We start from the raw sequence: 27,957 nt of genomic DNA, 5'->3' as shown, positions 1-27,957 counted from the left end.
GAGCGTCTGCTAAATGACTAAAATGTAATGGCGAGCATACCTTTCAAACTCTCTATTTCTCTGTCATTGTATCTGTTTATTGTCTTTCTCTAAGGTGTGTGTATGTAGGGGGGAGTCTCTCGTTCCTTCCTCCCCTCTACCACATGGGAGGGTTGTTCGTCTCTAGAGCCCCGTACATCTCTGCCAGTTTCTTAAATCTGGGCCCCCAGTCATTGAGATAGTCGTACTCATGATCAGTACTGGAGCACCCAGACTGCAGCGAGCTCAGGGACTCGGCCACCGATCCCTCCCCCTCGTAGGCGTATGTCTGCAGGGAGTCGTAAGGCGGGGCGCAGGGGTTCAGATCCGCCTCCAGGAGCTTAGATAGCACATACCCCTGAACGTTGCTGTTTCCATCACCACAACCGCTACCCGGCCCTCCCACTGATGCCAGGGGAACGTAGCGCGACAGGCTCTCAATCTCAGGCAGCATGTCCTGACGTTGCTTCCCCACTAGGTGGGCCTCGCGGGGGTTCCACATGGCAGCGATGTCGAAGGCCTCGGTGTCCTCCTCTCCGCCCCCCTCGTCATCGTAGCGGACAATGTTCTCGTGGATGTTGTCTTCCTCATCGTGCAGGTAGGGCTTCTTACGGTGGCTCCGGAGGGACAACATGAGCAGGATCATCACTAGAGGAGAGAAAAGAGACATGGTCAGATACAACAGAAACCCAAAATATGGGAGTTTATTAATGGTTGCTTTAGTGAATTTAGTGAGTTGGTTTACAGGACTAAGACATTCAAAAGAAGAAGCATAGATACGGTAAAATAGGGTTTGTCTAGATTGGAATTTGATGTTCTGTATATACATACACAATAGGAATATACAGTAGCTTAAGAAGTAAATATAAAGCAGATCAACAGTGGAGAAAATAATTCCATAGATGAAGAACAAGAAGAAGAACATGATCTACCGAGCAGGACGAAGATACATGCCAGTATGGCGATGAGCGCCCCTCTGCTCAGACTAGCCGGGAGGTGGTAGGCCTCAGCATTACAGGACATAACGTTGCCGTCCACATCACAGCTACACACACGGATGGTCAGGGTGCTGGTGCTGGTCTGGACCGGCTGCTCTCCATCTGAGATGAAGATAGGAAGGTAGTAGACTGACTGATCCTGCTGAGACCAGCCCCCACGACGCGTCAGGATCCATGCTGTGTTGTCTACATCAGGGACAGAGAGAGAGAAAAGCCTGGTTAGACAAAGTATATCATATGATACATTATTATTAATATCCATGTGTTGTCAGCAACAGGATAGAGAGAGAGGGGCCTGGTTAGGTGTCTTATACAGTGCCTTCAGAAAGTATTCATACCCCTTGACTTATTCCACATTTTGTTGTGTTACAGCCTGAATTCAAAAAGGATTAAATACCCCATAATGACGAAGTGAAAACATGTTTTTAGAAATTGTTATACATTTATTGAAAATGAAATACAGAAATATCTGATTTACATAAGTATTCACACCCCAGAGTCAATACTTTTTAGAAGCAACTTTGGCAGCGATTATACCTGTTAGTCTTTCTGGGTAAGTCTCTAAGAGCTTTCTACACCTGGTTTGTGCAATATTGGCCAATTTTTTTTTCAAAAGTCCTCAAGCTCTGCCAAATGTGTTGTTTATCATTGCTAGACAACCATTTTCAGATCTTGACATAGATTTTCCTAGTAGATTTAAGTCAAAACTGTAACTCGGTAACTCAGGAACATTCACTGTCTTCTTGGTGTGCAACTCCAGTGTAGATTTGGTATTGTGTTTTAGGTTATTGTTCTACTGAAAGGTGAATTTATCTCCCAGTGTCTGGTGGAAAGCAGACTGAACCAGGTTTTCCTCTAGGATGTTGACTGTACTTGGTTATTTTTTTTATTCTGAAACAATACCCAGTCCTTAAAGATTACAAGCATACCCATAACATGATGCAGCCACCACTATGCTTGAAAATATGGAGAGTGGTACTCAGTAATGTGTTGTATTGGATCTGCCCCAAAACAACACTTTGTATTCAGGACTAAAAGTTAATTGCTTTGCCACATTTTTTGCAGTATTACTTTAGTGCCTTGTTGAAAACAGGATGCATGTTTTGGAATGTTTTTCATTCTGTATAGGCTTCCTTCTTTTTCACTCAGTCAATTCGACTAGTATTGTGGAGTAACTACAATGTTGTTGAGCCATCCTCAGTTTTCTCCTATCACAGCCATTCAACTCTGTAACTGTTTTAATTGGCCTCATGGTGAAATCCCTGAGCGGTTTCCTTCCTCTCCGGCAACTGAGTTAGGAAGGATGTCTGTATCTTTGTAGTGACTGAGTGTATTGATACACCATCAAAAGTGCAATGAATAACTTCACAATGCTCAAAGTGATATTCAATGTCAAAAATATATATTTTGTACCCATCTACCAATAGGTGCCCTTCTTTGCGAGGCATTGGAAAACCTCCCTGGTCTTTGTGGTTGAATCTGTGTTTGAAATTCACTGCACGACTCAGGGACCTTATAGATAATTGTATGTGTGGGGTACAGAGGTGAGGTAGTCATTCAAAAATCATGATAAACACTATTATTGCACACAGAGTGAGTCCATTAAACTTATTATGTGACTTGTTAAGCACATTTTTACTCCTGAATTTATTTAGGCTTGCCATAACAAAGGGGTTGAATACCTATTGACTCAAGACATTTCAGCTTTTCATAAAAAAAAAACATAATTCCACTTTGACATTATGGGGTATTGTGTGTAGGCCACTGACAAATAAATCTCAATTTAATCCATTTTAAACAGAACAAATTGTGGGAAAAGTCAAGGGCTGTTTCTCAAACTGTTTGGGGCCGGGGATCCCTTTTGTGAAATCATATTCATCAGCGACCCCCTTATAACTTGAGTGAGATAAACATAGTATACAAGGAGTTTTACTGTCTTTGCAGTGCAAGTCTCAGGCCCTGGGAAGGAACATTTTAAAGGCCCAGCTCTTGGCATCGGAGAGAACATTTTGCAGTTTTCAAGCAAATTTCCTGCAATTCTACACATTTTGTCATGGGGCAGAGAGATTTTTTGTATTGCAGCTTTTAAGCTAATATCCTGCAATTCTACATATTTTGCCATTGGGCAGAGAGAAAACTTAGCAGTTTTAAGCTTAAAGCTATAGTCTGCGGACCCCACTTTGAGAACCCCCTGTTATATAAAACAGAGAGATCTGCCTCACATACAACAAGGTAACTGTAATTATAACCGCAAATGACTGAGTTAGACAAATAGTGCTGAATTGGCTTAGCAGTTGATGAAAAATAATACCCAGAAAAAAAGGTGATATGTGGTGCAAAAATCAGTGTCCAGGAAGTCATGTGGGTTTTACTGCTGTATAAAAAAGTATTTATTTACCTTGGTTGTCTCTAAGGGTGAAGTTGGGGTTGTTTGCTGCCTCTGGGGCCAGGCTGTAGTAGAAGTGATGACCTCCCAGAGGATCATCTGGGTCTACTGCCGTCACTGTCTGAATCAGCTGAGGTCACCGGACAACCAGACAACAGCCAGGGGAGGGGAGAGAGAGACAGTCAGGTCAGTAACCTTGAGACAGGTTGTGAGTGAAACTGACATAGCACAGAAATGCAAATTATGCATCTATTAATTAATATTGATGCGTATGCACATATTTTGCTGCAGTATGTCATCAATTTGAGTAATTCTTCATATGATAAGATTACAGGTCTGCAAATACTGGTTACTGGTCTGCCTCTGTCCAGGTCTTACATGTGTATTTATGTGTGTGTGTGTGTGTGTGTGTCTATGAAAGTGTGTGTGTGCCTCTGTACCTGTCCAGCATTTGCGCGCTCACAGACAAAGGCTTCAAAGTACTGTGTCAGCGATGGAGGGTTATCATTCACATCCAGAATCTTCACGGCTACAGACACACTCCCGATCATCCTGGGGTTATCTGGAATATAACACACACACACATTACTGTATAAGACTTGCATGCACTCACACACACTCATGCACACATACACACACACACGCACACATTACTGTACAAGACACACATAAACATTACTGTACACTATAAACCCCAAGACATTTTTTGTTCAAATACTTCTTGTAAGTTGAACTCAAAGTCAATGAAAAGTCATTATTACTTAAAATGTTTATGTGGTACTGACTCAAAACTAAATGAGAAGGCTTGATTGTAACCCTTACCGTTCTAAAGATATAACCCATAATATAGGCGCTACGTTTATTCCTTCTTTCTATCGTGTATTGGCGGGACGCATTTTACATTCATAAAGCATATCACCGGCTATTCTAAAACTAGGCTACTTGCAGACCGGACCGTTACCCATTTGTTTAGGCTACACCTTGTTCAGTCATGTTACCTCATTAGCTAACTATAGCTAACAACCTGGGGCATGTTCAGCAGGACGCAACGTTTTGGAACATGTTCAGCAGGACGCAACGTTTTGGAACGTTCAGATAGAAATATGCTATGTGGAACAAACATGCCTCTTTGACATGTTGAATAAGGAATAACGTCGGCTCTATTCATGGAATTTCTATCTGCAACGTGACTCGACTACATCACTGGGCGAAACAGTCTTCAGCTCCCGTTCAAAGTCATTAGCCCCCGTTCTACTTTGGGACACCAATGTGACTGCGGGCCTGCGTCTGTGGAACGTTGATAACAATAGCAATGACTCGACCGAGTGACGGAGTTGCAACCCATACTACTTTACCAATACTTTGCAGCACCATCTGGGGATCGTTATATACACTACATTACCAAAAGTATGTGGACACCTGCTCGTCGAACATCTCATTCCAAAATCATGGGCATTAATATGGAGTTGGTCCCCCCTTTGCTGCTATAACAGCCTCCAATCTTCTGGGAAGGCTTTCCACTAGATGTTGGAACACTTGGCATTGCGCATGGTGATCTTAGGCTTGTGTGCGGCTACTCGGCCATTGAAACCCATTTCATGAAGCTCCCGACAAACATTGTACTGATGTTGCTTCCAGAAGCAGTTTGGAACTTAGTTGAGAGTGTTGCGACCGAGGACAGACACAATTTACGTGCTACGCGCTTCAGTACTAGGCGGTCCCGTTCTGTGAGCTTGTGTGGCCTACCACTTTGCGGCTCAGCCGTTGTTGCTCCTAGACGTTTCCACTTCACAATAACAGCACTTACAGTTGACCGGGGCAGCTCTAGCTGGGCAGAAATTTGACAAACTGACTTGTTGGAAAGGTGGCATCCTATGACGGTGCCACGTTGAAAGTCACTGAGCTCTTCAGTAAGGTCATTCTACTGCCAATTTATCTCTATGGAAATTGCATGGCTGTGTGCTCGATTTTATACACCTGTCAGCAGATTTTACCTTTATACACCTGTCAGCAACGGGTGTGGTTGAAATAGCTGAATCCACTAATTTGAATGGGTGTCCACATACTTTTTTATATATAGTGTATTCTTTTATATGTTTGTCATATTTCTGCTATTGGGAAGAGAATAGGATGTTATGATATATGTTGGTAGGACAAGTCTATATATGTTAGTGCACATGGCAGTGATTTATGTTTACTATAGGTTAATGAGTCAATACAAATGTCAATTGACTAAAAGGTGACTGAAATGAAAGGGCATTAAGTTGACTAAAATGGCTCACGTTTTTTTCTTCATTTTGACAATAAATAGACTAAAACATTATTCAAATGACAGAAATGTGACTTCATGATATTTTTGTCAAAATGACTAAGACTAGACTACATTTTAAAAAAGAGTGCCAAAATGAACACTGCTGAGCAGTCGACTCTGCCTACTTTCCTCTTTCTTTATCATGCCTCCACTCACAGTACACTGGGCCTAGTGTGCATTAGGTCGCACAGAATAAGATTACAATTCAGTTATTCTCCATTATACCAATGTCCATTTGCATGCCTTAATCAACTTTGTAATTGGCAATGGAAATGCAATTAGCAGGCAGTAACTACTTTCTCAGGTTTCATCAAACGATCAATCAATCAATAGCTTGACTTTGGCTCTGCCTGGCTGAGGGTAAATGGCTCTCTGTGCTGCCTCTCAGTGTGTTTGTGTGTGTGTAGACTCCCAGTAAAAACGATCTCTCCATCTCACCCTGGGGCCTTACTAGTTACAACACAGCCCTCCCAGCACGCTTGCTGTAGACTCTGAAGGCACTCGTTCCCATTCCTCTTCTCTCTAATTATGTCTCCACTCACTCATTTTCTTTCTCCCTCACCCATTGTTCTCTCACTGTCTCTATCATAGCAATGTATAGAGAACTCTAGTGCCCAAAAGCCAGTTTTAACATGGGCAGCGCCAGTGTGGACTTTCACAATTTTTAAGTAGTCAACTGGATGGGACTTCCTATGGGTTAAGGAAGGATCACATAATTCCATCCAGGTCATGAGGAGGGATCAGACAATGAATTATCCTTGTGAGCAATCATTCCATAAATGGCCGGCCTTGGCTTTATACCTGTTCAGATAACACACTCCAGGTGGCAGCATGCACACCTTCAGTTAGTTTACCAACTCATAGAAGTAGTAGAAGAAGAAAATTGACTACTTCAAAATGGAGATGTCCTCAATGGTGCTGCCCGTGTACTCACAGATGACATAATTGGACAGATACAACATTGCGATCTCTATACATCTCTATGGTCTCTCTCTCTCTCTCTCTCTCTCTCTCTCTCTCTCTCTCTCTCTCTCTCTCTCGCTCTCTCTCTCTCTCTCTCTCTCGCTTGCTCGCTCTCTCCCTCTCCATTTCCCTCCCTCCCATTCTGATGACCAAATGAGTCATATTTGCCAATTTGACCCAACTAAGGTACCGTTTATTCAATTAAGTCATTAATTAAAAGTAACTCCCCTCGTTAGTGTGCATTCCAAACAAACACAAACAAAACAAGAGGACTGAAGGTGACTCTCCTGGGTCCTGAATACCAGCAGTGTACAGGTCTGATTTATATTATCACACAATGTAATATGGTAATTTCACTCAAAACAAACCAGATGTGTGTGTATGTCCAGTATACTGTATGTGTATGTGGCGTCATCCCAAATGGCACCATGTTCATTATGTAGTGCACTTTTTTGTAGACAATAGGGACTCAGACTATAATGTGCGTCTATAACAGCATCAGTCTGCCCAGTGTGTGCTGTGCTGTGGTGTACTGTATGTGACTTACTCATCTCCATGGCCAGGACGGTGATGTTATGCCAGGAGATCTCCTCTCTGTCCAAAGGAAGCACTGTCATCAACGCCCCGGAAGTGATGTCAATGTAGAAGTATTTCCCCAGGTCAGTGGTCCTCTCTATGGAATACCTGGTGACAGAGGGAAAGAAGGTTAAACAATGTTGAGTAACACTCATCTGATATATACATACTTATATTTATCTATTGCTGAGCTTAGTGTGTGCACATGTGTGTTTGTGTGTGTGTAAGTGTGAGAGAGTGCGTGAGCACACATGAGTGCAGATTAATACACGTGTGTGTTAGTGTGATAAGGTGTTGTGATTTAGGGTGGAGAAATGACAAACTGCCTCAAACCGTCCCAGTTTTGATAAGGTCTAATCAGAGATATCTCTGCCCTTTGCCAAACTGAGCTGAGGACACACAGACCTGCAGCACAAAGCTGGGGTGGGTGTGTGCACAGCCTGACACATCTCCTGCCACGGCGCCTCTTTCCAAAACGCTCCTCAGAGAACTCCACGCAACAATGAGTAGACAGACAGAAACTCAGAGAAGAAGCCAGATGAATAGAGAGGGGAACACTGCTTCAGGACAGTTTAAGCTCATACTCATAGTGTCTCAAAGAAGGAGTGCTGATCTAGGATCAGTTTGGTCTTTTAGATCAAAATGAATAATATTACAGGGACGGGGACGGGGGTCTGATCCTACTCTGAGACCAGAGGAGGCTGGTGAAAGGAGCTATAGGATAACGGGCTCACTGTAATTGTTGGCATGCCGTTCCATTAATTCCATTCCAGACATTCAAATGTTTCTGTCCTCCTATAGCTCCTCCTACCAGCCACCTCTGTCTGAGACACTTTATGGGTCTAAAGTCTATCCAGGTTTCCTACTGGGAAAGACCTGAAAGACCACACATATGTTCTGTGCATAGAGACCCCTCTATATTCTCTCTCTCTCTCTCTCTCTCTCTCTCTCTCTCTCTCTCTCTCTCTCTCTCTCTCTCTCTCTCTCTCTCTCTCTCTCTCTATCTATCTGTCTCCCTCTCAGTCTATATCATGCTATATCTCAATGCTGTCTCTCACACACTCTCCCTCTCCATCTCCCCTCTCCTATGATCTCCTTCCCTCCTCATTTCCATCTTTCCTCCAACGACAACATGACCGGCAGACACAGTCAAACACACACACATCATAGAGTGATATTAATAGTTATTCTTTAGGGGGATCTTCCCCTGCAATGGCTGTGCCAGTCATGGCTGGGTTCATTCCCTTGGCATAATGGTTTCCAACACACACACACACAGTCAAATCAGTAAAGGAGGGAGCACTGCTTGCTGTTTCACATCTCCTGGTGTGTGTGTGTCTGTAGGGTTTGATCAGAGAGAGAGAGAGAGAGAGAGAGAAAACATTTGTGATGAGAGAGAGAGAAAAGCTTATATTTTTCTCTCCCTTTTATCTCTCTCATCGCCCTATTCCCCAGTGCACTATATAGGGAATAACGTGCAATTTAGGACGTAACCTGGGACTGAGGAGTTGTAAAGCATTGACTACAGCCACATTATCTAAGAGACAATACCAACCTAGATTTACAAAGAGGAATAACATTGGAAATACCAGCATCTGAAAGGCTGCTAATTTTAATGGAACCAGAAATAATTTAGTAGTATGTGTCTCCAGTTTAAAATTAGCATTTTCAAAAATATTCCTTGTCATCATAACAAATCTTATATCCCAACTTTTTCAATAATTAGTTTGTCACCTTTCCAAAAACCTTTAGCCTCAAGTTGTTGCGTGAATGTTGAGAGGTAGCAGTTTCAGACGAGATTATTAGAGTAGGCAGGTTAAACCTGTTTTGGTGGTTTCTGGTATATCATCAAAATAACAAAATTACAGTACGTTTTTGAAGTAATTCAGCAGTTTCATTTTACCTGATTAAGTACAATACCATTGGAAATTATTGTTGAAAGTTCAATTTATATTCCTAAAACTTAAGATGAAAATAATGCTGTGGCTGCTTCCTGTTGACAAGACGTATTGATATTTGCCCAATGTCAAAACACAGTTTTAAAAGGGTCCAAATCATTAACCAATATGCAGAAAAAGTTTGTGATATATTGAAAACATAAACATAAATGTACTATCTACACATTCATGTGCAACAATAGTAATCATATTAGTGTTTTTTTAAACGAGCACCTTATCAAAAACCACATGGAAACAGGATATTACTTTACATCACTGGTTAGAAGACAACCTGCAGAACACAGTCAGCTACATTTTGGAATGTTGCATTTTGATACGGGGGTCAACAAAACAGAAAGAGAAACGCAGCACTGTTTTGTCAATCACTTATATCGATTATCATGTTCAAATCAATTGCACAAGAGGGGGGAGATTAGGTTACAAGTCCTGTTAAAACTAACACAGCTCAAAAAACACACAGAATCTGGGAATAATGTGAACATCACTGGTTAGAGGACAATTTGTAGAAGACAGCTAGCTACATTTTAAAGTTTAGCAGTTTGATTCAAGTGGGTCGCAATGTGGTGAGTGTAACGCAACACTTTTTTTGTTAATCACTTCCATTGATAATATGCTGGAATCAATGGAAAAGGGGGCGCTGTTTAAACTAACACTTTACAAAGGCCACACGGAAACTTGGAATAACCTATACAGATGAGAATTTGTAGAAGCACAGCAAAATTCGATCTGTAAATTGAACACTGTGGGTGTTCAATTACACACTTTTGAAGTGCTTATGAGGATCTCCAGAAAGTGTTGAATTTACACTTTTCAAAGTGTTGCCCTTTTAACACCGATCGTTTCCAACACCAGTGGCATTAAAATGTTACACTACCTCAGTGTCAAAGGTACAATGTTATGGCATTCACTAATACCTTCACAGCAAATTCTCCAGTGTTAAATCAACACTGAGAGTGTTACATTTAAAAAGGGTCCAGTTTCTGTATGGGACCACCCTTTTCAGTGTTAAATTAGCACACTGCTTAGTGTAAAGCCTTATTTGCATATTTCCAAGAGTGCCTTGCTTTTCAAGTAAATTGTAGAGTTACCACCCATAACTGTATTTGTTAGTGACAAAGACATGGTTGTTGCATTCATCCATTTTCAGTCATATGCCTTTCACCAAGTGAGATCCTAAGCGAATATGTTATCATTAAAATGTAATTATTTAACAACACAACACATAATTTATAAGGCCTTATTTTGAGGGCCTAGTTTCACCCTAATACATTGGCCTGACACTCATGGTTTACAGGCAAAATGAAGACAGCAAGTCACAACGTGATGTGTAATTCCTATTGGAATCCTGCCAGAGTGGGGCTATCCAACATTTGCATTCAAAATGACTGCCAGGTTGGGAAGGTATGAGACTACCTTTAGCTTATAAACTGGAACAACTATTTCAGTAAGGGATGCAATAAGTCCATACAACAGATTGAATTAGCTTAGAAAAATGTATGTTATTTACATATGTATAAGATTAATTAATCAATCAACATGCAAAAACATAGATATTGAAACAAAACAATTCTGAAAATCAAACTGCAATAGATTATGCTAGGAAATATGATAATGATGGGTGTCGTTTTGGTTTACTGGTTATACTGGTTATTTTATACCAATGAGTGTTAATTTAACACTCACATAGTTAATTTATCACCTGAATCAACACTAATACACTGTTGATTTTACTGCAATACTGCTCACTGCCTCCAACTTTCTTGAGAAAAGTGTTTCATAGAGCTGTCAGTCAAGGCGAGCTCTTGAATATAAGCTCCCCGCCCATTCAGCCTGTCTTTTCAAACTTCCTGGTAGTTAGCCATGAGAGGAAAAAGTACTTTGAAGTAATAGTTTGACTTTCAAATCCATGTATTGGTGTGTGGCCAGTGACTTTTATAGACAGACCGCTCAGAATGATCTGTTCCATTTGAGAAAGAAAATGATAGCTGCGTTCTAAGTCATGTATGACAAAATCCACGGTACAAAACCAAAGATGTTGATATATTTTAAGCAATTGTTCTTGTGTCAATGTGTTGACTATGAACTTTTACGCTAACATCACCAATGTGAAATAAAAAGGATGTGTAATTCCCTCCATTTCGATGGTATCAAAACATCAGCTTGGGTAATGTTGTAACACATTCTATACTGTCCACATCATGGAATGTAGTGTAATATACATTCATTAGATATGGCAAAATAATTCTATATCTTAATTTAGGATGATAGTAAATGAAGCAAACACAGATTGTTTCAATAATCACATATATTTAACCATTTAGAGATTCAAAATACTGCTCCTAAACACAATTTAACCAGATGCTCTAGAGTAGAGCGTCCATAGGGTCTGTGCAGCAGGCTGAACGTTTGATTAATTAGAGGTGCGGTCTGGAGAGTGAGGCTGCTGCGTCTCAAATGTAATGCACTATATAAGGAATAGGGTGCCATTTGGGGTGCACAGCTCCCCTCCAACCCGACATCTGCTCTGAGAGTGAGGTAAACACACTGACTCTGCATAATTGAAAACAATGGGAAAGTCCCCTAATACCACACAATGGCAGAAAGCTTTGACTGATTAGGGTCCTCGCCAGGTCATCATCATTACCACCATACTCATCCAATTAACAAAAATCACATAGCCTGCTGTCTCCATCACTCAGAGTTGTCACATCAGCTCAATGACTTTTGAATATAGCCTTGTAGACTCCAATATCATACCGCCCCCATCTGGTATCATACTGCCACCTTTTGGCCATTTGATTGCATTACATGGACAGTGCTGGTGTTATTTTGTTGTTGTTTTAACCCCATCCTCACCTGATGGAGGTGTTGGCAGCATCGGGGTCTCTAGCGGAGACCGTCATAAACACTTTGCTGATCTCTGCGTCCTCAGGGACCTCTATGTAGTAGGCAGCCGAGCCAAACTCTGGGGGTTCGTCCACATCCTCTACGCTGACGTGAACGATGGTGACATGGCTGAATGGGCCCTTATCCAGGAAACGGTGGTCAAGGTGTATGTTGGCTCCTTCTATCTTCAGAGTGTAGCTTGCCTTGCTCTCAAAGTTCAGAGGCTAGAGGAGAGAGAGAGACATGCTGACAGCGTTAGTAGGTATGGTGTATCATAGGTAGGTATCATTCATATAAATACTCAAGGAAAGATGTAGGTTTAAGATGTAGACTTAAGTCTATCTCAAGTCTGAATCAGGCCCCAAGACACCTTCACTAAACAAGCAGAGGTTTACAGGTATGTTGAGAAAGAATCCATTAAGAGAGAATCAGCTGTTTATCAATCAAAAAATGATTCTAAACTTGTTCTCTGGACTAAATTGAGGTCAATGTGATTCATATCTGCTGTGTCGACTCCTCTGTCAGTGGCCCTGAAAGCATGAAAGCATGTCATTGATGTCTACCCTGTGTGTGTTTGTGTGTGCGTGCTTTCATTGATGTTACCTTTCAGGTTTGTCTACCCTCTGTACCTTTTTGATGGTGATGATGCCAAACAGGTTGGTGGGGTCTGTGTTGATGTCGAAGGTGTCCCTCCCGTCTCCGTCGATTATGCTGTACCTCATCTCTGCATTGATGCCAATGTCACGGTCCTTCGCCCGGATTCGACCCACAACAGACCCCACCAGAGCCGACTCTGGAACACTCATCTGGTACAGCTCTGAGAGGGTGAAAAAGGGAGGAAGGGTGAGTGAGAGAAAGAGAGAGAGAGAGAGAGAGAGAGAGAGAGACATGTTAATCCAGGTTCAAATCAGTTCAACAGATATTTGGTCAGCTCTTATGTCTTGTATCCTCCCCATATTTAGAAACATATTCACATCCCAAATAAATGTAGTAATTAGAAAAACAGTTGAGTGGTGTCCAATGCAACCGCAGAGCTGTGTGGCCTTAAATTTCCATAACAAAACATGGGTTGTTTCCTTTATACTCGGGATGATGTTTGCTGGGTGATGTTCTAATGTTTTTAGCCATGAGCCCTGGGTGAATATCCATAACAACTGTGTGTTTGAGTCAATTTTTTTTGGTGAATATCTATTGTTGTGTGTCAGGTTGGGTACTATGTCAGCAAAATAGATAAATAAATAAAGGTAGACAGAGAGAAATCAAGTTTTAGTTCATAAAGCAGTTAGAACATGTTTTCCCATTCTTCCTCTAGAGGGCACCAAATCTCTTTAATTACACCAAGACATTAAAAGGACAAACCTATAAACCCAGAGTACAGACTGTTGAGCACAAATTGGTTCAGACTGAGAGCCGGTTCGTAAATTGGGATGTATTGTCTTATGGGTCAACGAGAATTTAATTTAAACAATTTAACCTCTTTTCAAAAACAGGGGTGACAGCGGTTCCCAATTTGAGGTGCTCCTACTGTCCGAACTGAAGCGGTCACACGTTATGGTTGTCAGACAAGTGCCCCCATAGCTTCTCACAATGTATTAAAGTCTCACTCAAGTGATGGCACTAATTGGAGAGAAGAGGGGGAAGGGGGACGAGAGGGAAGAGAGAGAGAAGTAAGGGGTGGGGGTGGGGGTTCCGAGGAGGAGACGAGACCACCAGTCAGGCAGACAGCTAGGGGACGGCTTGTGGCCGAGGATAGCCAGATAAGAGAGAGAGATATTGAGAGAGGGATAGACAGATAGACAGATGACCTGCTGAGGTTGTTAATGAGGAGAGCAGGAATGGGGCCAATCAAAGAGACAGCATGGGTCCGGAATGGGACTGGTTGCCGGGTAAGGAGAGGGGGGGGGGGGATAGAAAGAGAGGGAGGGGCATAAGGTGGCTGGTGGCCGAGGAGAGGAGGGGGAGAAGGAGAGAGGGAGGGAGGGGGTGGGTGGTAAGTCGCTCTGGATAAGAGCGTCTTGCTAAATGAATAAAATGTCAAACGTGAGAGGGGAAGGAGAGGGTTAACAAGAATGAAGACAAGGAGGTCAACAGTGAAATTGAAGAAGGGAATCAAAATAAACAATGAGGAGAGGAGTCTCTGGTTCTTACTCTGATCAAACATGGGTGGGTTATCGTTGACGTCACTGAGGGTGATGTTGACCGCTGTGGTTCCGGTCAGACCCCCTAGCTGGCCACCCATGTCCTTGGCCTGGATGATGACGGAGTAGTTCTCCCTGACCTCGCGGTCCATGCCTGCCAGAGACACACGCACCACGCCTGGGGGACAGGGGAGAAACGTGGGAGAGAGAGAGAGAGAGAGAGAGAGAGAGGTCACAATTAAAAACAGGGTGATTGGGAGGGTCAGCAGTGCAGTCGTCAGGCAGATTAGGGATGTGTCTTAGATTGCGTCCCAAATGGCACCCTATTACCGACACACTTTTTTGGACCAGAGCCCTAAAGTGCACTATGGAGGAAATAGGGTGCCATTTGGGATGCACAGTGTCTTCTTTTTATGACTAATGTCTTCGCATACTGATTTGCCAGTTCTTACCTTTGGCAGCCAGAAGAGGGCATTCTTAACCAAGTTGATACATTTAAAATCTGTTGTTTTACACTCAGCCTGTATGTTTGTTTGTATGTGTATGCTTCTGGGAGGAGCAAACGTGAGTGCCTCATCTCTGTGCCAAAACATGGCAATCTACTAACATAACTAAGACACACATTTTGTAATTGCTATCGTTAATGCAGGTCCGATGATTTTTTTACATTATTTCTCCTGTGCTCACATACCAGTCTTGGGCTCTACAGAGAAGTATGGCTGTCCTTGTAGGATGCTGTAGACCACCCTGGCACTGTTACCATACGTAGGGTCATCTGCATCTGTGGCTGTCATCCGAATCACCTCTGTGCCTGGGGAAGGGAGGAGGGAGGGAGGAGAAGAAGAGAGTGACATGGTGAGCAATGTTATTTCCATACAATTGGAATGACTCATTCTATTTGTATGGTTATTTTTGGCCTGTTTACAAAATGGCCTGTCCATCTGCATAAAACTGCTTAAATGTTGACGAATGGTATAGGCTATAAAGGCAACTGTGTCTGTACCTGCGCTCACTGGTGGATTTATAAATATTGTATCCCACTGGTGCAGTGTGTAAGCAGAGACATCATTTTGACATAATGACGAAATTGCAGAACCATCAATACCTTGCCTATTGTGTTCACAGACTGAAACATCCTCATCTCCTTACCATCGTACACTACATAAATACACTGTTTGCTAACTGAACTACTATAATTAAAACTAAGAATACAAGTACTCTTCATGAATTGATGAATGGAATGTTCAGAAGCAGCAGCACAATGTCCAGCTACACTACACACTCTCTAGCTGTGTCTGAAATGGCCCTGGTCAAAAGTTGTGCACTATATAGAGAATTGGGTGCCATTTTGGACGCACCCTATGGGTACGTCCCAGTTCTGTGTGCACTTGCACAGTTCCTGTAACGGGTTTAAAAGAAATGGGTGTAATCATTGGCTTGAGGGAGTTTTCTACTATCTTAAAATCCATGCGAGAAGAGAGGGGAATCGGGACTTTGTCTCTGACCACCACAATCTCCCTTGACTCACCAATGGTTGACATCTCAGGTATGGTGGCCTGGTAGGGCCCATCCAGGAACTTAGGTTCGTTATCATTGATGTCCTGGATTTTGACGATAAACTCAGACTCAGGCTCCAGCGGTCGGTCTGTCTGTCGGTTCCAGGCCTGGGCTCGCAGCAGGTACTGGGCCTTGACCTCGCGGTCCAGCCTCTTGATAGCATGGATGTCGCCTGTACTGTCGTCGATGGTGAAGGTGGTGCCCGCACCGTCGCCTGACAGGATGTACTTGATGGAGCCGTCTGCTAGGTCCATGTCTGAGTGGAGCTGTCGGGGTCACAGGTCAGAGGTTAGGAGTCAAGAGAGCTTAGGGGCCAGAGATCCTATAATATAATAATAATAATAATAATAATAATAATAATAATAATAATAATAATAATAATAATAATAATAATAATAATAATAATATAGTAATACTGTATATGCCATTAAGCAGATGATTTTATCCAAAGCGACTTACAGTCATGTGTGCATTCATTTTACATATGGTTGGCCCAGGAATCAAACCCACAATTCTGGCATTGAAAGCACCATGCTCTACCAAATGTTCTATATATAATTCTATGTTAGACCATACCTTAAAGTAATTTAGGTGTTTGGGCTTGATTTAGCATGGTGTTTACATTTCTTGGGACTATTTGTTTGGTGGCGTTATAGTAACAGGCAAACTACACCAAGCACACCTCAAATACAGTACTTGAAAGTATTTCAGATACTATATTCGACCATTAGAGGTCAAGGACCAGTGTATACATGGTCAAGATAATGCTGTTTGTCTGGGCTCCCTCATGAGACTGATGGTATAGTGTACGTCCCAAATGCACCAAACATCAACAGGCTCACCAGGCTGCTACTTGACACACAATAGTCTTCTGATTACACAGACTGCGTTCCAAATGTCAAATGTGCAACCAGAGGAAAAAAAAACTCTAGAACACCTTTACTCCACACACAGAGAAGCGTACAAAGCTCTCCCTCACCCTCCATTTGGCAAATCTGACCATAATTATATCCTCCTGATTCCTGCTTATAAGCAAAAACTAAAGGAGGAAGCACCAGTGACTCGGTTAATAAGGAAGTGGTCAGATGACGCAGATGCTAAGCTACAGGACTGTTTGCTAGCACAGTCTGGAATATGTTCCGGGATTCTTCCGATGGCATTCAGGAGTACACCACATCAGTCACTGGCTTCATCAATAAGTGCATCGATGACCTCGTCCCCACAGTGACCGTACGTACATACCCCAACCAGAAGCCATGGAATACAGGCAACATCCACACTGAGCTAAAGGGTAGAGCTGCCGCTTTCAAGGAGCGGGACTCTAACCCGGACGCTAAAAGAAATCCCGCTATGCCCTCCGACGAACCATCAAACAGGCAAAGAGTCAAAACAGGACTAAGATTGAATCGTACTACACCGGCTCCAGCAAGTATCTTCACTGATATTTTCAACATGTCCCTGACTGAGTCTGTAATAGCAACATGTTTCAAGCAGACCACCATAGTCCCTGTGCCCAAGAACACTAAGATAACCTGCCTAAATGACTACTGACCCGTCGCACTCAAGTCTGTAGCCATGAAGTCCTTTGAAAGGCTGGTCATGGCTCACATCAACACCATTATCCCAGAAACCCTAGACCCACTCCAATATGCATACCGCCCCAACAGATCCACAGACGATACAATCTCTATTGCACTCCACACTGCCAATTCCCACCTGGACAAGAGGAACACCTATGTGAGAATGCTATTCATTGACTACAGCTCAGCGTTCAACACCATAACGCCCTCAAAGCTCATCACAAAGCTAAGGACCCTGGGACTAAACACCTCCCACTGCAACTGGATCCTGGACTTCCTGACGGGCCGCCCCCATATGGTAAGGGTAGGTAACAACACATCTGCCACACTGATCCTCAACACGGGGGCCCCTCAGGGGTGCGTGCTCAGTCCCCTCCTGTACTCCCTGTTCACCCATGACTGCATGGCCAGGCACGACTCCAACACCATCATTAAGTTTGCCGACGACACAACAGTGGTAGGCCTGATCACTGACAATGAAGAGACAGCCTATAGGGAGGAGGTCAGAGACCTGGCCATGTGGTGGCAGGATAACAACCTCTCCCTCAATGTGATCAAGACAAGGAGATTATTGTGGACTGGAGGAATAAAAAGAGGACTGAGCACGCCCCCATTGTCATCAACGGGGCTGTAGTGGAACTGGTTGAGAGCTTCAAGTTCCTTGGTGTCCACATCACCAACAAACTATCATGGTCCAAACACACCAAGACATTTGTGAAGAGGGCACGATAAAGCCTATTCCCCCTCAGGAGACTGAAAAGATTTGGCATGGGTCCTACAGAGGGTAGTGCGTACAGCCCAGTACATCACTGGGGCCAAGCTTCCTGCCATCCAGGACATCTATACCAGGTGGTGTCAGAGGAGTCCCTAAAAATTGTCAAAGACTCCAGCCACCGTGGTCATAGACTGTTCTCTCTGCTACCGCATGGCAAGCGGTACCGGAGCGCCAAGTCTAGGTCCAAAATGCTTCTTAACAGCTTCTACCCCCAAGCCATAAGACTCCTGAACAGCTAATCATGGCTACCTGGACAATTTGCACACTTTTTCTCTTAAAACTGCATTGTTAATTAAGGGCTTGTAAGTAAGCATTTCACTGTAAGGTCTACACCTGTTGTATTCTGCGCATGTGACAAATAACATTTGATATGATTTGAAATGCATAGGGTGCCTATGGGCCCTGTTCAAAAGTAGTGCACTATATAGGGAATAGGGTGCCATCTGAGATAGAACAATATTATTAGGTGCAGCTTTAATCACGGTTGGTTGGTCATCAGAAGAAGAACAGTAATCATGTCCAGTTGTCCTGATCAGTGGTGCTAGTGGTTCTTATGGGAGCTATAGACACATCCCAAATGGCACCCTATTCTCAATATAATGCACTACGTTTGACCAGCACCCATAGGGCTTTGGTCAAAAGTAGTGCACTACATAGGGAATAGGTTGCCATTATGCAGACTGTGTAATCAGAAGACCATTGTGGGTATGTTAGTGCAAATAGCAGCCTGTTGAGCCTATTGACGCTTGGTGCAATCACTTCCCATTCTGTACATACACAGACACAGACGCATACACAGCTCAGCATGCACACCACTCAGGTGTTAAAGTGGCTTGAACATTTGATCAATGATAATAGACCCTGTGGTCGTCAGAGGTAGCGTTCAGCCGACCACGACGATATTTATTGAAAAGTTGAGAGCTGTCAACGAGCAGTTCAATAGTAATGATGGTGGGCATTTAGCAGATGCTTTAATCGAAAATGACATGCAGTTCACACGTGTTCTCTTTGTGTGTGTGTGTGCGTGCTTGTGTGTGGACTCGCCTTTCCTATGTACAGCGGCTCCAGTCCAGTGTACTCCTCCAGCACAAAGAACTGGTTCCATACCCAGCCTCTCTTCACCCTCATCAGCAGCCCTGCTCCACTCTCCTCCTCTGTCCTGGCTCTATCCATACGGCCCTGGACCTCAGACAACAGGGCCAGCCAGGCCAGAGCTATGCTGAGTAGGAGGGTGTAGACAGGCCTACCAACCCCAATATGGTGGTGATGTCGATCTCCCATGATGGATACTCAACAACAAATCAAATTCTTTTCAAAGTGGTGTTTTGTGTTTCCTTTGGTGATCCGATGACCCAGCGGTGACAGGCCTTTGTCTCTTGTGTCTTGGGAAGGTATTCAAATGGCTACTGTCTCCTTTTCCTGCTTCCTGGAAAGTGAAAAAAGAAAAGAAAAGAAAAGAGAGAAAGCACAGATGAGTTTCAAATCCTCCAAATGTAGATGTGACACTGTGACACTTTCGTCCTTGGCCTGTAACCTCCTTCTCTGTTTCATTATTTATATATTTCCTTCTCTGAAACTATTGAGGAAAGTATGGATGGATGGAAGGATGGAGAGATCCCAGTCTATTGTTTAGAACCACAGATTAGTCTGCTTCTCTCTTCTCCCTTTGTTGAGTGATAATGAATCCTCTGTGCGTGTGTGTGTGTTTGTGTGTGCGTGTACATGCATGTGTGAGCGTCCATGTGTGTTTGTGTTTGCGTGTGGAAGAGATAGATAGCTGTATTAAAACTCAATGAGTGGGGCCTCTCACACTGCATATTAAATACATGTAGAGGAGGAGAGGGGAGAGACGGGGAGAGACGGGGGAATGACGGGAGAGAGACGGGGGAGAGGTTACTCCTCTTGGGAATGAGGGTTAGTCTCGGAGGAGCCACGAATGATACCTTCTTGAGCCCTAAGCCCCTGTGCTCTTTCTCCCATTCACCATCTCCAAACCTCATTTCCTCAACCCCCCCCCACATCTTTCTCTTTGCTTTCTTTCTGTGTTGGTGCTTCACCCTCTCTTTTCAGTTTCTATAGGAACAGCGGTAACTTCTCTCATTTCTCTCTGGCTAACAGTCTATCAGTGTGTAGTTGCTTCCCTCTCTCTCGCTCTCTTTCTCTCCCCTCTCCCCTCTTTCCCTCTCTCCCTCTCTCTTACCGCTGCCTGTCGTACACTCTTAGAAAAAAAGGTGCTATCTAGAACTAAAATGGTTCTTCAGCTGTCCCCATTAGAGAACCCTTTCCACAGAGGGTTCTACATGGAACCCAAAACTTTTCTATCTGAAACCAAAAACGGTTCTCCTATGGGGCAGCCGAATAACCCTTTTGGAACGCTTTTTTCTGACAGTGTAGAGGAGGTGAGAGATTCGATGCTTTTTCTCTCCTTCTTCCCTGGCCTCTCTTCCTTTCTTTCCTCTCTACCTCTCTTTCCATGGCTGTCGTAGAAGAGTTGAGATTTGCACTGTTCCTTGCCTGCTAACGGCCTGAGGGTGTGATGTCATGAGGCTGGAGTGTTTGAGTTTTACATCTCTGCATTTACAGTACTAAGCGCTACTCAAACCATGTACTACATGCTACTCAAACCGTGTACTACACACTACTAAAACCGTGTACTACACGCTACTCAAACCGTGTACTACAAGCAGTGGAGGCTGCTGAGGGGAGGACGGCTCATAACAAAGGCTGGAACGGAGTAAATGGAATGGCATCAAACACATGGAAACCTATTCCGCTCCAGCTATTACCATGAGCCTGTCCTCCCCAATTAAGGTGCCACCAACCGCCTGTAACTACAAGCAACACGCTACTGCCTAGCAGGACAACATACAACAAGTGGCTCTTCAGTGCCTTCTGCTGAGAGTGTGTAGAGTTCTGCAAGGTGTTTTGTTTCCACCATTTGGAATAGAAGGTGTAGCGACTGACTTGATAACTTATTTTTATAACTTGAAAATCTTTCTAACTTGTAATTTTTTCTGCACTCGGACAGCCCATAATAATCAGAAAAAGCAAGGTCAATTGTTACTTCATGGTGCTGTAGATTTTTTAAACATTTTTGTATTGATTTCAAGTAATGTTTTATATTTAATCAATGTATTTTATATGCTCTACTCAAACTGTGCCTTTATGACACATCACTTGATTTTCTTTCCTTTTATCACTGGTCACATCTGTTTGCCTCCACCACAATCTATTCCCTCTCTTTAATTAACAAGCTGCACGGGGGAAAAACGGACAGATCTATAGTGAAAAGGGTGGGGGGAGAGAAAAGAGAGAAATTGAAGAAAAGAATGCTAGCAGGGGGCGTGGAGAGAGAAATGGAAAGTAGGGGGCGACAAAAAGAGAAAGAGAGAGAGAATAAAGAAAGAGAGACTGTGTTTAGCTCTATTATATTGTGTAAGAGAGAGAGAGCTCATTGTGCCGCAGTGGACACTCTCTGAATCTCCAAACACAGTTAATCACTTTTGAAAAGTCACAAAGAGACTGGTGGCTAGGGAAGGGTGCTGGGTGGGGGGCTATTGTTAGAAGGCCCCTGACAGGAGGGGGTATCTGGCTCCTAGCCCCCCTGGCCCTCCAACTCAGGGGATGTGTCCCAAATGGCACCCTATTCACTATGGGCCCTGGTCAAAAGTAATGTACTATATAGGGAATAGGGGTGCCATTTGGGACACAACCAACCTGGGACTCAGAGCCCCACGAGGGCCCCTGGCAGGCTGGGTGATCCCTGACCTCCATGGGCTCCTCCTGGTCTCTGCTCTATTCTGTCTGTATTCTGTCTCCATTACTTCCATTCATGTGGCCCTGTTGTTCATTATGAAGTCAAATTAGCACCTCGCTAAACCTTCCGCACACCCCTTCACCTCCCCAGCCCCCTTCTCTGTCAAAGGTCAGGACTAGCACCCGTTACGTTCTGCCTCCATTTTGTCGTGTATAATGAGGTGACATGCTACATAATTGTGCTGGCTAAACACTCCACACATCTCCCTCAGACTAATCTGATGGCTTTTCACTTATTAAAGAAAAAAGAAAAAGCAGCTGTTCTTGCTGCTCCTGCCTTTACGACCTGCCACACAAGTTGCCCCCTGTCCTGAGCAGAGGAATGGAGGGCGGAATGGATGGAGGGGGGAGGGTCGAGGGTGGAGGGTCGAGTAGGCATCATATGAGAAAGCTTTACCAGACATAAGAAGAGAGAGGGTATTTTCCCACCACAATTACATTCTCTATGGACTTGAAGATTTATGTGGGAAATGGTAAAAGCCACTTTAACTTTCAAGGAGAACTGAGAGATGTATGTATCATCTCAGTCATTCTCAAAGCATCCTGTTGCACAATCTGTGTGTGTGTGTGTGTATATATGTGTGTGTGTATATGTGTGTGTGTAAATCAAGGAGGGGGTGTAACAATCAACAGCAGTAGCAGCTGATGTTGGTAATTGAAGGACCATATTGTTGAGTTATCAAACTCTCAGTCAGTCTGTCAGCATTGTACCCGTTTCCCTATATAGTGCACTACTCTGATCAAAAGTATTGCACTTTGCAGGGAATAGTGTGACATTTGGGATGCAGACTCAGTTTGACAGCATGACCATGAACTACTATGTGGAGACAAAATACCTTTAAAAATGTTTGTAGTTGACCACCACTTTTCTTCTTCCCTTCCCTTAGGCCAACAATAGGACATTACCCCAATTAAAACTAGGCTATCACAGGTGGAATCCCAACCAACAATCCCAACTGTATAAAAACCTTCTGACTTTAGTCACTCAGACTCTGTGAACTCAGCCTGACTTAAGTGCTCTGCAGCAGATCATATGAAAATGATTTATACCATTGTACAAGTCAATCTTGTATGATTGTGGCCTACCTGTTATCGAGAGAGCACTTCCCTCTCCAGAGCAGGGGTGTACTTGTCCAAAACAGACTTATACGCTCTGCTTTTGAACCATCAACACCTTTTCAACGCATCAACAATGCACCCATTGAAGAGATACATTCTGACTTTCTCCGAACTTAGTGTATGGTAAAAACAGTGTGGTCAACAACAGAACTTTCACACAGATATAACTTCATGTGTGGCGCGACGGTGTGGTATTGAGATGGGGTCGTTCTACTAATTCGTTGCCTTTTGAGTAGTGTAACTTTGTGAAAAAACAGTTTGTTTCATCTCTTTTTAACATTCTGTCATAAAGAGCACATGTTACATTTACATTTCAGAAATTTAGAAGACGCTCTTATCCAGTAAATGTAGCAATTATATGGCAAGGGAACAACATTCCCACCTCTTTCATTAATCAATAATAACATTTTGCCCATATTCTTGATGAAGAATGTTAATGTTAATGTACTCCTGAGTGGCGCAGTGGTCTAAGGCACTGCATCGCAGTGCTAACTGTGCCACTAGAGATCCTGGTTCGAATCCAGGCTTCTGTCGCAGCCGGCCGCGACCGGGAGACTCATGGGCGGCGCACAATTGGTCCAGGGTAGGGGAGGGAATGGCCGACAGGGATGTAGCTCAGTTGATAGAGCATGGCATTTGCAACGCCAGGGTTGTGGGTTTGATTCCCACGGGGGGGCAGTATAAAAAAATATGTATTCACTAACTGTAAGTCGCTCTGGATAAGAGTGTCTGCTAAATGACTAAAATGTAAATGTAATAAAGTCACTGGTCTGAGACCACAAAATCAACCAAAATAGTGCTGCTAATAGCTCTATATTGAAAATACTGTAATTGAATACAAAACGTTCTGAGATTACATTATTTACAAATGTAAATGTATTATCATTCTTACACGCTTTCTCCCTGCTTTAAAAAAATAAATATATATATTTTTATTTTTTTGTTTTTTTGTTTAAAGAACAATTCCACCCAAAAATGTTATTTTGGTATTTGTTTCATTGGTCCATTGTTGATATAGTCCCAAAATGTTTTGCATGTCAGCAATCACATTTTAAAGATACATAACTTTCAAAGTACAGAAATGCAAAATACAGAATCATTTGATGCAAAATATTTCTGTATTCTGAAAGTTATATATCTTGAAAACGTGATTGCGGACATGCAAAACACCAGTTTGCAAAACACAAGAAGTCAAACGCTGGATTTTTCACACTCAACAGTTTCCCATGTGTATCAAGAATTGTCCATCACCCAAAGGAAGCATTGTCAAAATGGGCCAGCATCCCTGTGGAACGCTTTCAACACCTTGTAGAGTCCATTCCCTACAAATTGAGGCTGTTCTGACACACTCAGTGTATAAAAGTGCATTTCATTTAATATAACAGGCTTTTATATCAAAGGTATGCAAAAGGCACTCATTTCGTGGAATGACCCATAGGTAACAATATACCTATTGAAGAGATACCTTTTATACTTTCTCCCAAGTTTGTGTGTGGTCCTATATACCATGTAGGTCCAGGTCCTCCAATTCATTAATAAGGCTTGATTTCACAGTGGGCATGTCCGTATCCTCCGTTCACCGCTCTCTAAGAGGACCCTTGGTCCCTAAATGGACCAGTTAAAGAGGGAGTCACCATGAAAGAGGGCCAATTTGGGGCTCCCAGCATTGTAAAAAAAACCTGTGGGGAACCACAGGAAGATACGTCATGGCTAATTTGTTAACCACAATTGATTTAGCATGGTGGCGAAAGTGAGGAAAGTAGCCACTATCGGGGCACTTCATATCTTTGTCCCCAGAGAAGGATGGATGTATCTGGGTTCTTTAGGGCTGCTGGATTGAAAGGTAAAATCCTGGTATGGGTGGCCAGATTCCCACCCATGTTAGACAGAAAAAAACATAAGGCGTAAACATGGTTGGTTAATGAAAATATATAGTCAACCAAATGAATAAACATAATCCCTCTCCTTCCTGTCTATATGTGTTCTGGGGGCCACATGTGAGCTTCTGAAATTATAGGATCTGAACCCAGTAGTGTGGCTTTATCTGTCTACAGCAGCAGTGGACTAGCACCCTCAGTGCCACAAGAAGGGCAAAAATGATTTGCTGAATATTTCTCTGCTTTGTCCTATGCTTTTCTATAACAATATAATAATTATTGTACTTTCTCTCTCTTTCCATCTCTGGGGCTCCCTGTCTCTCTCTCTCTCTCTCTCTCTCTCTCTCTCTCTCTCTTTCCCTGCACGTCCATTCATTCAGAGGGGGGTGGAAACCTTGTCATTTATGGAGAAATTAAATCATACAAACTGACATTCATCCCGATCACTGGTGCATGGAAATGATGTCACAGGGCATGAGTGTCATAGGGAAAGTTTGCAATCAGTGTCACTTCGCCACTAATTAACCAGAGTCCTAGCTGGGTTGCGTCCCAAAGGCATCCAGTCCCTGCATAGTTTATTACTTCTGACCATACGGAATAGGGTGCCATTTAGGACGTAGCCTGGGATCATCTAGGATCCCTGGGAAGCGGTTGTTAGTTATTATAGAGAAAATACAGCAAGACATCAGCATAATGTGCGTCACTCAGTTCCGTGAATGAGCGTTAATCGTCCCCACTTCTGACACAGATAATAACCATAATATCATTTCAAATCAAATTAAATCAAAATGTATTTGTCACATACACATGTTTAGCAGATGTTATTGCGGGTGTAGCGAAATGCTTGTGCTTCTAGCTCCGACAGTGCAGTAATATCTAACAAGTAATATCTAACAATTTCACAACATATACACAATACACCCAAATCTAGTAAGACATTTAATTTAAGAATATATATATATGGACAAGCAATGACAGAGCGGCATGGACTAAGATACAGTAGAATATTATATAATAGAATACAGTATATACATATGAGATGAGTAGTGCAAGATATGTAAACATTATTAAAGTGACTGGTGTTCCATTTCTTAAAGTGGCCAGTGATTTCAATAGGCAGCAGCAGCCTCTAATGTGCTAGTGATGGCTATTTCACAATCTGATGGCCTTGAGATAGAAGCTGTTTTTCATTCTCTCGGTCCCAGCTTTGATGCACCTGTACTGACCTCGCCTTCTGGATGATAACAGGGTGAACAGGCAGTGGCTCGGTTGGTTGATGTCCTTGATGATCTTTTTGGCCTTCCTGTGACATCAGGTGCTGTAGGTGTCTTGGAGGGCGGGTAGTTTGCCCCCGGTAATGCGTTCGGGCAGACCGCACCACCCTCTGGAGAGCCCTGCGGCTGCAGGCGGTGCAGTTGCCATACCAGTCGGTGATACAGCCCGACAGGATGCTCTCAATTGTGCATCTGAAAAAGTTTGTGAGGGTTTTAGGTACCAAGCCAAATTTCTTCAGCCTCCTGAGGTTGAAGAGGCTCTGTTGCGCCTTCTTCACCACACTGTCTGCGTGGGTGGACCATTTCAGTTTGCCAGTGATGTGTACGCCAAGGAACTTGAAGCTTTCTACCTTCTCCACTGCGGTCCCGTCGATGTGGATAGGGGGGTGCACCCTCTGCTGTTTCCTGAAGTCCATCTCCTTTTTTTGTTGACGTTAAGTGAGAGGTTATTTTCCTGGCCCCACACTCCTATTTGTGCCCCTTGCTGTGTCTGAGCACATTTGTCAATCCACCGGCGTATTACCCAGCTTCAATTTACAAGACAGGAGACAGCTTAATGGTTTTGTTGAAGAATGTTAAAAAAATAACTCCTTGTCATGTTGAAAATGTAAGCCTTCACTGTGAGTGAGGAGTGACGTTTGAATGCTAATCTAAAGTCCCTAAAAGCAGACCTAATAATACAGTGTGTTTAAACTACCGACGGAGCTAGACGTGTACAGAATGAGACTATACAGTTTGAACTCTGATTCATATTGAAGTTATACAAGTTTGTACTTTGCCACAAGCATTCTCACAGACCAATACTCTCTCGTAATACTCAGTTCGTCTCTTGACAGCCAAATATCCTGCTGTACAAGACAAGCATTCTTACAGACCTATTCCCTATACTGAAAACAGGTTACAGCTTCAGTTAGCTAGTTTTTCCGCACTGGCATCATCTCTGCCGTTATTCACAGGTTTCTCTTTCCGTTTCTGAATATTCCAAATATTCTGTGAAAATAAAAACTTCCAAGACAAGGACTGTATTTTCCCAACAGTAACACCCAGTCAAGCATTTAATTGAAATCTCTCATTGAAGATCATGTAGAAAAACATTCTAGCGTAGAGTCAGAATCAGTAAAAATTCCACACCTTACCTTCTATTTTTCCTTTTTCCTTTTTTCTCTGTCCTTTTCAGACAGTTTTTGCTCTTCTTTTCTTATCTTTTCTCTTCTTCTTTTCTCTCAAAGCTCACTAAATTCCCCTTGTAAAAGTTGTGGAAGTAACTGCCTGCAGTGCATCAGTTCCCTATAGAGTCACCTTGGGTCCATGCTCCCTCTCAACTACACTGGCTGTCCTTTGAAAAGTTTCTACTTCTCTCTCTCTCTCTCTCTCTCTCTCTCTCTCTCTCTCTCTCTCTCTCTCTCTCTCTCTCTTGCTCTCGCTCTTGCTTTCTTTCTCTCTCACTCTCTCTCTTTCTCTCTTTCTCTCCTCTCTCTCTCTCTCTCTCTCTCTCTCTCTCTCTCGCTCTCTCTCTCTCTCTCTCTCTCTCTCTCTCTCTCTCTCTCTCTCTCTCTCTCTCTCTCTCTCTCTCTCTCTCTCTGTGTCTTGCTCTCAACACACTCTTCTTCCTCTCTTTCTCCCTTTTACTTTCCACGGGCACTCTCTCTCTCTCTCTCTCTCGTTCTGTCTCCACACTCTCATCCACAGTGTCATCCCCCCAGGAGCCAATCAGACTAAAGGAGC

The 27,957-nt window shown here is 43.1% G+C and overlaps 1 protein-coding gene across 1 annotated transcript; it reads right to left on the bottom strand.

The window, feature by feature from the left end:
• On the bottom strand, positions 1–27,610 carry LOC121549528 (cadherin-20-like). Its single transcript, XM_041861322.1, has 12 exons — positions 27,369–27,610; positions 19,191–19,572; positions 15,763–16,057; positions 14,926–15,045; positions 14,245–14,412; positions 12,726–12,913; positions 12,067–12,320; positions 7,224–7,360; positions 3,843–3,964; positions 3,415–3,532; positions 951–1,202; positions 1–666 (listed from the first exon to the last, which is right to left on the bottom strand). The coding sequence occupies exons 2-12, from the start codon at positions 19,425–19,427 to the stop codon at positions 137–139; spliced, it is 2,421 nt and encodes an 806-aa protein (XP_041717256.1). The 5' UTR covers positions 19,428–19,572; positions 27,369–27,610; the 3' UTR covers positions 1–136.
• Positions 27,611–27,957: the final 347 nt, after the last annotated feature.

This window comes from Coregonus clupeaformis, chromosome 34, assembly GCF_020615455.1.
Source record: "Coregonus clupeaformis isolate EN_2021a chromosome 34, ASM2061545v1, whole genome shotgun sequence".
In the NCBI taxonomy this organism is placed as follows: Eukaryota; Metazoa; Chordata; class Actinopteri; order Salmoniformes; family Salmonidae; genus Coregonus; species Coregonus clupeaformis.
This window is presented reverse-complemented; position numbering and strand designations above follow the sequence as displayed.

Coding starts and splice junctions, on each gene's coding strand:
- LOC121549528 (XM_041861322.1), bottom strand. CDS start 19,427: ATGGGAGATCGACATCACCACCATATTGGGGTTGGTAGGCCTGTCTAC. Junction 12,321..12,725: donor GCATCATCACCATCAAAAAG/GTACAGAGGGTA, acceptor TCTCTCCTCTAG/CCTCTGAACTTTGAGAGCAA. Junction 667..950: donor ATGTATCTTCGTCCTGCTCG/GTAGATCATGTT, acceptor TCTCTCCTCTAG/TGATGATCCTGCTCATGTTG.